The 11,553-nt window shown below is 30.0% G+C and overlaps 1 protein-coding gene across 1 annotated transcript; it reads right to left on the bottom strand.

Moving 5' to 3' along the window:
* Positions 1 to 305: 305 nt before the first annotated feature.
* Positions 306 to 5,879, bottom strand: LOC109808844 (uncharacterized). The gene is made up of 16 exons (XM_020371998.3): positions 5,498 to 5,879; positions 5,398 to 5,426; positions 5,206 to 5,317; positions 5,001 to 5,098; positions 4,807 to 4,903; positions 4,544 to 4,633; positions 4,371 to 4,433; positions 4,216 to 4,290; positions 4,064 to 4,129; positions 3,891 to 3,968; positions 3,031 to 3,141; positions 2,873 to 2,950; positions 2,651 to 2,770; positions 1,819 to 1,862; positions 1,705 to 1,732; positions 306 to 653 (listed from the first exon to the last, which is right to left on the bottom strand). The coding sequence occupies exons 1-16, from the start codon at positions 5,528 to 5,530 to the stop codon at positions 639 to 641; spliced, it is 1,137 nt and encodes a 378-aa protein (XP_020227587.2). The 5' UTR covers positions 5,531 to 5,879; the 3' UTR covers positions 306 to 638.
* Positions 5,880 to 11,553: the final 5,674 nt, after the last annotated feature.

Here is an 11,553-nt window from a genome sequence, read left to right as displayed (position 1 = left end):
CCTATAATTTCACAAATGTGTAATTTTGATTCAAAAAAATTTTTATTGCGAGTTTGGTCTCCATAATTTTCAAAATTAAACATTATTAATCCACTTATTAACATGACATCCAAAAATTAAACAAAAATTACTAACATGTATATATAAATAATATTGTAGTTAATTCGCCTTTTTGTAGCAATTGGTGGCTTCGTAGAACAGTAGGCCCCAGGTAATCTATCTGCATTTATTTTTTTTAACTACAACCATTTCTTCTATAAATTTGTGTTACCTTTATAATCCCCACGTAATAAATGAGACATGTATTTTGGTAGAGCCAAAACATGTAGTATTATAAAATCTTTCTAGCTGCCAATCTTAAATGCTATGTAGTTTGAATAGCCCTTGTGACATAAATAGTAGTATCTATTTTTTCTTCTAGCAGTTCCAAGGGTACAATAACACTAATTACAACATCGTGCTAATAATTACAATGACACTCGATCGTACTGGGGCCTGTTAACATAAACTAGCGCAGTGCAGGATGGACGAACAAAGATTGGTAACATAGGCTAAAAGCACGCTGTCCGTGCATGTTACACTGCAGAGCCAACTCAATTAATCATGCCACACATCAAATGTGAGTATCCTCAGCTTTGTTAATTACATACTGCCTGTAAATCAAGAAAAAACAACAATGTCACAATGCAGGCACCATCAATGTGACCGATGGAGAAGCAAGTAACAACAAATCTACAGCTGAGCCTGAATGTGACATAACGACAACAATAATTTTACCTCATTTGATATTAGAAGCTGCCAACTACCAACCGGTACGATTATACACGGTAATTGATTTCAAATTTATGATTGAATCCAAAATCATATTTTAATCAGCATTTCAAGAGAAGTTAATGGAAGTATTGATCAACAACAGGAATCAGCAACGAAGGCCGCACAAATAGTTAATGCTAAATGCCATCATCACATGCTATTTGCAACAAACACACAGACCATGCCAACATTAATATTTTGATCCCTTCTGCAGCTAAGTGGATATCTAAGTATGATGGAGATTATTTTCTACTTTCCTTTTCATATATCTACAATTTTCAGTACTAACAACTTAGCTTCAGAATCTCAGGTAACTGTTCAGTCTTATCTTCAAAACCAGATGCCTCTGAAGTTGCTGAAAGAGTTATTCCCACAATAGGGAAGGTAGTGGGTTTCAAACACACCAACACAATTTGAAGATATTTTCAGAATTTTATAACGTTAAAAAGTTCATCACGCATGCAGAGACAAAAAGAACAGCAATCAAATCAACCAAAAAATAGGGAAAAACTTGCATAAATTTCATCTTGCCCTATCATGTCAATTAAATTGTATGAACTCAAGCTATTGACAAATGTTCTTCCTTGGTAAGTTCCAAGCTGAACTCTTACAAACATAATTTATTAGTTCTATGACCTCAATTAACATACTTAATATTGGAAATTTTATTCAAGACTGAGATTCACTGGACAATTACTAATTTCCCAGTTGCATATACAAAAAATCAAAAGAAAGGATATACAAAATGTCAGATGCTGTCACAAGTTCATGTATTCACACTATGAAAAACCTTCAAAGGCTCAACTATTTGAAATTGGGTTGATTACAAAATTTACATAACAGAGCATTCGCCTGAAACAGGAACAAGTAAACATATAAATAAATACATACCTCAGCCGGTGCTGGGATGATAGATTCCCTGTTAAGTATGACAAGCAATTCAACTTACATCATCTGTATATAATTAGATGGTTCTTAAACAAGTCAAAAGTACATTGAGAGTACCTTGGCCTATCAGATTTTGCAAGATGTTTAGACATTATTGATGCCTGCAACACAACACGTTATCATATTATTCTCCAACTTAAATTTGAAATGCATAGTCAAATTTAACATAGAGACACAGACCAGCACTAAGCAAATTACTGCCAGCCAATTAGATTGAAAAGCATGACCAAGAAAAAGCCCTTGAATTTATTGAAAGAGAACTGTTTGAATTGAGATACTCATTCATATTGAACTCCCCCCAAAAAAAATCCATCTGTGTGTGTATATATATATTGACCTACATAATTTTCAATTAAAGAAGCCGTAGTCACAGAATAAAAAGTTAATACAGATTTAATTAATAGTCATATAGTGATTGTAACAATTATAGACTTGCTTTAGCAAACGGATAAAAGTGGACACCTTAACATTTAGTCATATAACAATTGAAAATTTAGTGTACCTGGAAATTTCAATTATCTTAAGCATACATAGATAGATGAATGGATAAAAAGACTCAAGACAGCAGTACTGCCATTTTTTTCCTATTTTCCCTTTATTTTTGGGCTAAATACAAGCTTTACCTTGCTGAGAAATTGTTTGCTTTTGCTTCCTAAAAGAAATACTGTACCAATTCTTGTTTCTCTTTAAAAACAGGTTTTCTTTTTTTCAGCTGTCATTACGAAGCACTTTTGTATTTTGGCCAAACATTTACACACTATGAAACATCAAATGAAGAGCTTCTCTAACTAAAAAGCAACTTTTGTTTATTTTTACATCACAATCAAACAGGCTCCAAATGCCTCGGGAACTGACCAGTGATAGCAATTGCAAGAATACAAAAGATTACCTGCTCCTGTATGATGCTCCTTGCTTCAACAAGTTGAGCTTCAAGCTCAAGTTCCCTCTCAGTAGCCTCTGATGTAACTTCTGCTCCCTTTTGAGCATCTTGCAATTGAACCATGCGCTCCTTCATATTTTAACATTCAAGCCGTTAACAACCAAAGACAAACAATTCATATAAGCAAATGCTTAAAGATGAAAACTGGAACGGGATAAAATAAGTAATTACCTTTATAGAAGCCATTTTGTTTCGAAGACTTTCTTCTATTTGATCTCTTGCCATGTGAAAAGGAAGGTCAAATACGTCCTGGAAGTAACAAATTCACTAATTTCAAAAAGCAGTTGGACATGAAGAACAAAGTATGAAAGATTAGTAACCTTCCATACCATTTTCCCAACCAATGGAGATTGTGAAGGATCACTTTCAACTCTTTCATTCTCAGTGAGAGGTTGCTTTGGTAGTCCATTAGGAGCATTTAAGAAATCACGCATATCCACCTGTAATCAGTACACTCATGAATCTCTTAATCTAGGTCAAGGAACCTGATTTACAGAGGGAGGGGCATCACAGAATAAAGTCCTTCACAGAGAGGGAAGTATAGACCATAGGTGACAAAAATTAGAAAATTGGATGAAATAAAAAAAAATATGCTGAAAGCCACCAATACCACAAATTGACTACTGATTTAATGTTCTCCAGTCCCCATTTAGTTACGATGACCATCCATCATTTTGCACTTTGCATCACAAAATAATCAATTCCCAAAATACATCAAAAAAATTATATTCTTGACTTCAGGTCCAAACCAAAAAAAAACTAAAAAATTATAATGAAAATGAAATAGATATCGGAATGAAAATGCAAACCCATTCATGCACAGTTTTATACACACATTCACACACAGATATTTACATCTATACCTATTATAAAGAGGATATATGTTGATAACCACCCTTTTAGTCTCGACTTTTTAGTGGACCATTATACCTCTTGGATATAAAAAAAAAATCTTTTTATATCCTCTCTAAATAACTATCCGCAACTTCTAATATTTGTCTGTGTGTAATTATTAGACCTCTTTATGAAATGTAGAAAGGGAAAGAAAGGGAATATCAGGGAGAGAGACGTCTTTATGAAATGTAGAAAATTTATCTGGAAGTTGGCAGAAGAAACACATGTTGCATTCATAAATTATCTGCAAGTAGAAAATTCAGCAAATAACAATAATTATGCATCAGAAATCTACCTGCATTGATCTCAATAATGCTCTTAAATCGGCATTCTCTGCCATCAGTTCTTGATTTTTTGCCTCATAAGCATCCACCTATCAACATTTAAAAGTTAAATTGTAAGAGAAGAGGATGTGTCCAGGATACAAAGAGCCATAATGACAGGGTGAAAGCTTATCAATATGCATACAATCTTTTTATAAAAATCGTTGTCAGCTTTCTTCCCATTCCATGTTCCACGTTGCCTCCCTTCCTTCTGTTTACATATCATAAATACCAAACTATCATGAAATTGAATATCTTCCAACCAAGCAAAGTCCAAACTACATGGAAAGCTGATACCTGAAGCAAATTCATTATCTCCATGCCTGACCTAGACTCTTTCTTCTTCTCCATCAACACTTGGTTTAGTCTCTCCTGCAAATACAAAATACCAGCCCTTCCTCATTTCCAAATCTAGTAACATTTGAATTAAAAATATTCAAAAGATATCACACCTGCAACTTTATGTATTCCTTTTCCTTCTTCTTCATCTCATGCAGTTGTTGAGTCTTTACTTGCTTTAATACCATTCAATAGTCAGATTGACAAGAGTCAGAGGATCATCTATTTTAAAGTAGGGCCAGCCAAACAAGACACCGTAATAATTAAAGTAGATCAAGCTTCTAACCTGATTACCAATGACCATTCTCTGAAATTCATCCCTCTCCTGTTGCAGCTTCTCAATTTGGGCCTTCAGAGCTGCAGTGTTTTTAGCTTCCTGTATCACAGAAATTTAGCTAAATAAAACCCAGTAGCATCACTTTCTATAAAAAAAGGAAATAGTTGAACACTGGCATGATAGGCACGCTTCTGATCATTTCATTTCAGCAAAGATAACAATAAGAACAAGCTTTACATTAGCCAAAACCAGATTTCCAACCATCTCCTTACCGTTCTAGTAATAGTCGCTATCTCCCTGTCTTTGACTTGTAGTTGACCTTCAAGCCTCTCCACTTTGGCCTCCAATCTCGATATGTCAGACAACAATCTACCACATCAAAAGTAAAACACATTGAACTCACACAGATAATATATTACGAGACAAACATTAATCGAAGATTCAAATGTTCATATTTAGCAACTACCGTTGTCTCTGTTCATTAGCAGACTCTCTAAATTCAACGTCGCGCTGTCTCTGCTGGAGCAAGAAGTAAATGCAATTGCAAGTCCGCGCAATGGAAACCTACCACATTTTAAAAAACAACACCATTCACAAACACAAGCACACACAGAGGCGCGAAAAACAACGAATGTACGCGAGAAACAGAAAGAGATGATTTAAATTCTCACGGGATCGTTCGCGAAGAGATCGAGCGAGGCCGGGAATCCGAACGTGACGAGAGATTGGTTGAGATATTTGGCGCAATGCTCCAAATTCCCCACATCGGCGAAGGTGTACTCTCTGAAAGAACGAGAGAAAACGAAAACCCTAAGCATGGGAAAATTCGAAGAGGATAGGATTCAGTAACTAAATAAACTAACCCGATTGTGAAGGCAGACTGAGAAGTTGGCTGCAGAGAAAAGAGAGAGTTAGAGAATTTGAGAGGGAGAAGAATGTGAATAGAGATTGTCCAAGTTTTACCCTAAGATCCAAGTCTCCGTCAGTGGGAGGCATTGTTGATAGAAACGAAAAAGAGAGAAGCGTTCTGCGTGTGTTAGTTTTAGATCTAAACTCTGAGCTCTTGAGCGGTGCCCAAATTTGAAAGAGGAATGAATGAAACGGGTTCTATAGTTAGGGGAACTGAATAGTCAATTTGTCTCTGAATAATACTCTGCGGTCGGATCTGGATATTTGTTCTTGTACCCTTTAATCACACACGTACAGCTGGCTTCGGATGTTTGTGATTGGTGACGTGGCGTCTTGTGATTCGTTTTGGGGATGCAAGGTGCCAATGGCTGGCGCCTAACTAGAGAATCGTTTGACTCGCCGATGGACGCAATCAATCTGGATTTTTTTGGTGGGGATGAAATGAAGTGAAAGCAAACATCCCTTGAATTAGACGTCCAGGGTTTTATAATTTTTTGGGTGGGATGCGACTTTCATTTCTTAATCAATGTTTAGGCTATGTATCTTTCAATGCGCCTCTTGTCTCATAATCAACGTGGATTGTTTTGTTATGTCCCAACGCACTTTTCTCATTACTTGTTTTCTTCTTGTGGTTCATGCATCAACAGAAAATTATGATGATTGGGTTTAATATAGAGAGACAAGAAGATTATGTTGTTAGGTCCTTTGTTTTTAATAGTTTGTATGCATTGAAAGGTACTCAGTTATTTTGATTTTTAAGTTTTTAACGGCAACCGCCATGTTATAGACATTGTGTTGAGATAGGAAATATCCGTTTTGATTCCTATCATGATATTTTGTTAATTTGGTCTTTTACATGTTGGTTGTATATCTCGTTTTCTTCACTTTTATAATAAATTGTTAATGTATTACTGATATGTACCGAACGTTTTTTCATCTCTTTACACTTTCTTCTTCCTTTATTTTACTTTTTTTTATGTTTGCATTGTTTATAAATTTTTCATATGAATATCTTTTCTTATAATAAGACACTAATTTTTGTTTTTTCAAGACATGGAGATTATTAAATTGAATTTTGTTGTTTAAACACTTTATAATTTGTTTGTAAGGAGGAGAAGAAATTAGTTTGTCTTTCAAAATGTGATGCCTAAAAAGCACTATTATTTCCAATTAAATGGTTTTTGAACTTTTTTTAATGTATATTTGTTTTCTTGAATTGATTTTTACTTATTTTAAAAATACAATTGTTTTATTTAAGAACTCGGATTTTTTCAAGAAAGTGATAGTAGACATTGACAACATTGAAATAAGTGGTCATTTTCTAAATTAAATTATACTTGAAATCCTTTCCATTAAAATTATTTTTATAATGCAATACTAAATTCTTTTTGAAAAAGGGATGTGGTGTCTCATTGTTCTTCTTTTATTCTCATAAATAATTGTTTATATAAATTATTGATATCAACTCATCACATATGTTAAGGAAAAATACTGCTCAGATACTAATTTTTTTTTCCTACAAATAATGGTTAGATACGTATAGATAGATGTGGGCTCACGTAACATGGCGATACCATCTACGAGACTACGACACATGGTAGCATGTCAACAAGGAAAAAAAAAAAAAGGACAGCCTCAAATAAGTGGCATTCATGAATCCTTGCCAGGAAGCGGATTGCGTACGAATTGGTTCATAATTATTTATTCTAATGTTTTATTATGTTTTCTTTCGAATGAAACATCATTTTTCTGTCTTAAAGATTTAAGATTGATCACATTATTTCTTAAAAGATAAATATTATTATTTTTATTTCTAAAAGATGAAATTTTAATTTAATTTTCTTCTGCACGTTTTTTTGTCCTTGAAAAAAATGATTTTTGAAATTTTCATCAAAATAAAAACACTAATTTTCATCTTATAAAAGTATATACTTGGTCTTCTTTTTTATTTTTGGTTTTAGTTTCAACTCTTATTAAGTAAAATGTTTCACTGCTGTAAAAAAAAGGGTAATATATCTTTGTTAGGTTGAATTGATTTTTCTTTTGTAATTTTGACGATTTTGCTCGGTAACAATGTTAATTTTAATTAACATGATAAATATTTATCATATGTAATATTTCTCATAATTTGTCGCATATCCTCAGGCTAAATAAAGCTAGTATAGTAAATTGATGGGAAAAAAACCAACTATTGGTTTGATCGAGACCATTCAAGGAAGTAAAGTGAAATTTTTAAGCTTGGAAAATCAAACTTAAAAAAGTGAAATATTAAAAGTGTATTTTAACTTTTTTTAAAATATATATATAGCTAAAAAAAGGTAAAACTACCATTTTATACTCTAAAATTACCATTCTTGGCCATTTTGACATCGTTAACTGCAAGTAAGGGCTGATGAAAACTCAACAGGGTGACCGCATCTTAAATTGAAAAAGATAAGGATTAACTTATAAATTTTAAACCTTGATGGTCTTCAGAGTTAACAAAATGGGCCGTGCACGTTGAACTAGTTAGAATCTGCTTCATAGATTACAGACTCTAGTCTTAAATTTTAAACTTGATTTATATGTCCATTTTTTTACTTGTTTGATAAAGGGTGTGCTATAAGTAAATTTAGGTCGAATTATTTCGATAGAGCTATAAATTATCGACTTCCCTATTCAAATTTATCAACTGACTTAATTAGTATTATAAACTTTTACTTAAATGATTAAATATTATATACATATTAGTATTTTTCAAAACAATTTCTATAAAATAATCAACAATATTAACATATTATATAAGTATTTTTAACATTACAAATAATTACAACAATTATTGCATTATATAGCTTTAATTTATAAATATAACAAAATAAATTAATTATTCATATTTTATTTATTATATTAAAATAAATATGTCAACCAACATTAGTTAATATAAACCATAGTTGCTTGTGTTTCTTAATTAGATTAAAACCATTTTTAAGTTTATATAAACATCTTATCTTCGTAAAGGAAATTTCAACAAACGCAAATTGGTTTACTCTCGATTTCGTGGGATTTTGTATGAACTCTAGTTTATTTATTATTTGGTGAAACTTTTTTTCCCTTCTTTTGCTTCCGTTGATTTCAAATGTTTGAACTTATATGTTTAAACTGAAGGTTGTTGAATGTGTAAACAAAGTTGAATAATTATTATTTATAAGGCTTACCTCATCCTGCAAATTAGACTTTTGCCGACGCAAAGGTTGGAAACATTGTCGAGAAGCGGAGATTCTCGTCATGTGTTATGTCATTCACAATATTATTATAAGTCCTTATGCGAGAAAAAAAAAAGTTACACTATTAAATAATAAAAAATAATTTCTATTATGAATTGTAAAATTGTAAGAGATAAAAAATAAATATCATAACGATATGTGATGAAATGATATTAAAAATATTCATTACATTCTTTTTGACAGAACTTTACATTGTTTTTAAATGTACCTTATATACTATACTATAATCTTATTATATAACCTTAAATTTCTTAATTGGAACGAGTGGTATGTCAGCTACCTTTCATCTTCCGGGCACATTTATTCAAGGAGGAAAAAAAATATCTTTAACTGTCCTTCTCGATCAGTCAGTCGACCGACGTAAAAAATAATAAATAAATAAATATATATATATATATATATATACTAATCTATATTAATATATAAAAGTAATATTATTTTTTATAATTATTTTAATTTTCATATTTTTGTTAATTATTATATATTTTTATTTAAAAAATAATAATAATAAAAATATTTTTAATCAAATTCAATAATTTTAAATTAATTAACTAATTATAATACTAATTAAATCAATATATTTTTTTATTTTATTTTTTTATTTTATTTTTTTATTTTATTTTTAATAAAAATATAAAATATCTCGACCCGTTAATATATATAAAGTAAATTAATATTTTTATGTATATAAATTTTAAGATATTTTTATCCTTTATTTATTATGTTAGCTGTATAAGTTTTTTAAAAATAAACTATAGTATAATCATTTTATAACTTTTACATTTTACAACATTAGTAAATTTTCATCACTAATATATGTGTGTGTTTATATGTGTATTTATTATCGTTTTAATTAAAAAAAAATTAAACTAAGACAAATAATGACTCCTAAAATCAACTATCAATTTTGTTAAAATTACATATTATCTTAGTGTAAATTTACATAGAAAAATATAAAGTATAAAAAAAGTCGTATTGAAACTCAAATTAAAAAAAATAAAAAATTAACGTTGTATCACCCTTAAAGAACAAATAATCTTTAGAATAATTTTTAGACTACCGTTTATTTTAAATGTAACTTTAGTTATAAAATTACTAGCATAAAATATACACCTCAATGTATTTGTTGAAAGAAAAAAAAGTTGTTTGAATTATTTTCACTTCTTGAAAATAGTTATAAATAGTTGATAATTTATAATAGGAAAGTGGTTGAAGGTAGATATAAGGACAAAAACATCATAAAATAATGTATACAAGAACAAGAAAGGTTGTATCATTTTCATATATTATTATAAATAATTAATAACAATTAAGTAAGTGTATTTATCAATTTATTATATGAAAATTATCCTTTAAAATGTGAAGGAGAATGACCGATTTTATCTCTTTAATTAATATAAATAATTTTAAATTAAAAAATTTGTTATTGTTATTATTATAATTATTATAATCGTTGTTGTTGACAATTGTAATAATAGTAGTAGTAATTATTATCACTATTATCATTGATATAGTTATCATAATTATTTTTAAACTTAGATCAGACCAATCAATTGAATCAAAAATTGGATTCATATCTAGTTTGATTATGTTTTTAGTTAGTTTATGTAATTAGTCTATATTGACTTTAGCAACTCGGTCTATCAAAGTTTTGCACTCTACAACCTGCCACAACATACCAACTTGGTTCGCCAAAGTGCTACACTTTGTAACTAGTTTTTAAAACATTGGTCAACCTTACAATCATCACAATTATTATTATTATTATTATTATTATTATTATTATTATTATTATTATTATTATTATTATTATTATTATTATTATTATTATTATTATTATTATTATTATTATTATTATTATTATTATTATTGTTATCATTAATTATAGTAATAATGATAGTGATTATAGATTGGTCTGGATCATTTGAAACTCAATTTGTGAAGCTCTTATTTTTAAGGAATATATAAGTCCAATTAATAAAATAAATAATTCAAAAAATTTTGGCACGCGTCCGGTTTGTGAAACTCACTAATAAACAATTTAGTCCAACTCGGTTCAGCGGTAGGGGTTGATCCATGCTTAAGCAAAGTTAGGGGTTCGAATCTTGACTTGTGTATGTAGCCGCGTTAAATCTTGGGGCCAGTTATCCCACCCTTTGAGGTGCCTCCCTCGTAGCGAGGAAATTAGTCACGCTTATCGGCGGTGGATACTCCAGGGACGAACAAAAAAAAAAACAATTTAGTCCCAACCCCAATAAAAATTCTGTTTTTTTTTTGTCACAAAAGAGGAAAATTATAAAATCCAAGAGAAACTTTTTTCTTTTATTTTTGTAGCTATTGAAATATAAGAAAGAAAAATAATAGTTGAAAAAAAATATAAATACATTTATAAACAACATCAAATATTTTAAATAAAAATTGAAGACCTTAATATATTTAAAAATAAATAAATTTTAATGTCTCAAAAATTTAAAATTTAAATACATCAAAATCTTAAATATTAATATTATAAAATTTTGAAAGTTAAAATATATCAATCAGATATTAAAATTTGAATGTCTTATAAATAAACATCGTTAACTTTTAGAGTTATCTAAATATTTCACAAATAAAGTGCACAAAATGTACAGACTTCACAGATTAAAAAAAAACATAATCATATGAAATTCGTATCCAGGTCGCAAGTTAAATGGACCGGTTAGTAAACCTTGACCATAGATACTCACTATCCTAGTAGCAGTGGTGATAGTCGTAACGTTGTTTTAAGCATGTGAAAATTATTGAGGCAAGTGGTGCTGACCGCAACACGTATATGCATATGGAGTTTTTCAAGAAATTATAAATTAT

This window comes from Cajanus cajan, chromosome 5, assembly GCF_000230855.2.
Source record: "Cajanus cajan strain Asha chromosome 5, NIPB_CcT2T_4, whole genome shotgun sequence".
NCBI classification, from domain to species: domain Eukaryota; kingdom Viridiplantae; phylum Streptophyta; class Magnoliopsida; order Fabales; family Fabaceae; genus Cajanus; species Cajanus cajan.
This window is presented reverse-complemented; position numbering and strand designations above follow the sequence as displayed.

Bases quoted from the DNA above. Each gene is read 5' to 3' on its own strand.
- LOC109808844 (XM_020371998.3), bottom strand. From the start codon at position 5,530: ATGCCTCCCACTGACGGAGACTTGGATCTTAGG. The intron at 5,427-5,497 runs GTAAAACTTGGA...TTTTCTCTGCAG, and splicing joins ACGGAGACTTGGATCTTAGG to CCAACTTCTCAGTCTGCCTT. The intron at 4,130-4,215 runs GTATCAGCTTTC...ATATGTAAACAG, and splicing joins AGATAATGAATTTGCTTCAG to AAGGAAGGGAGGCAACGTGG.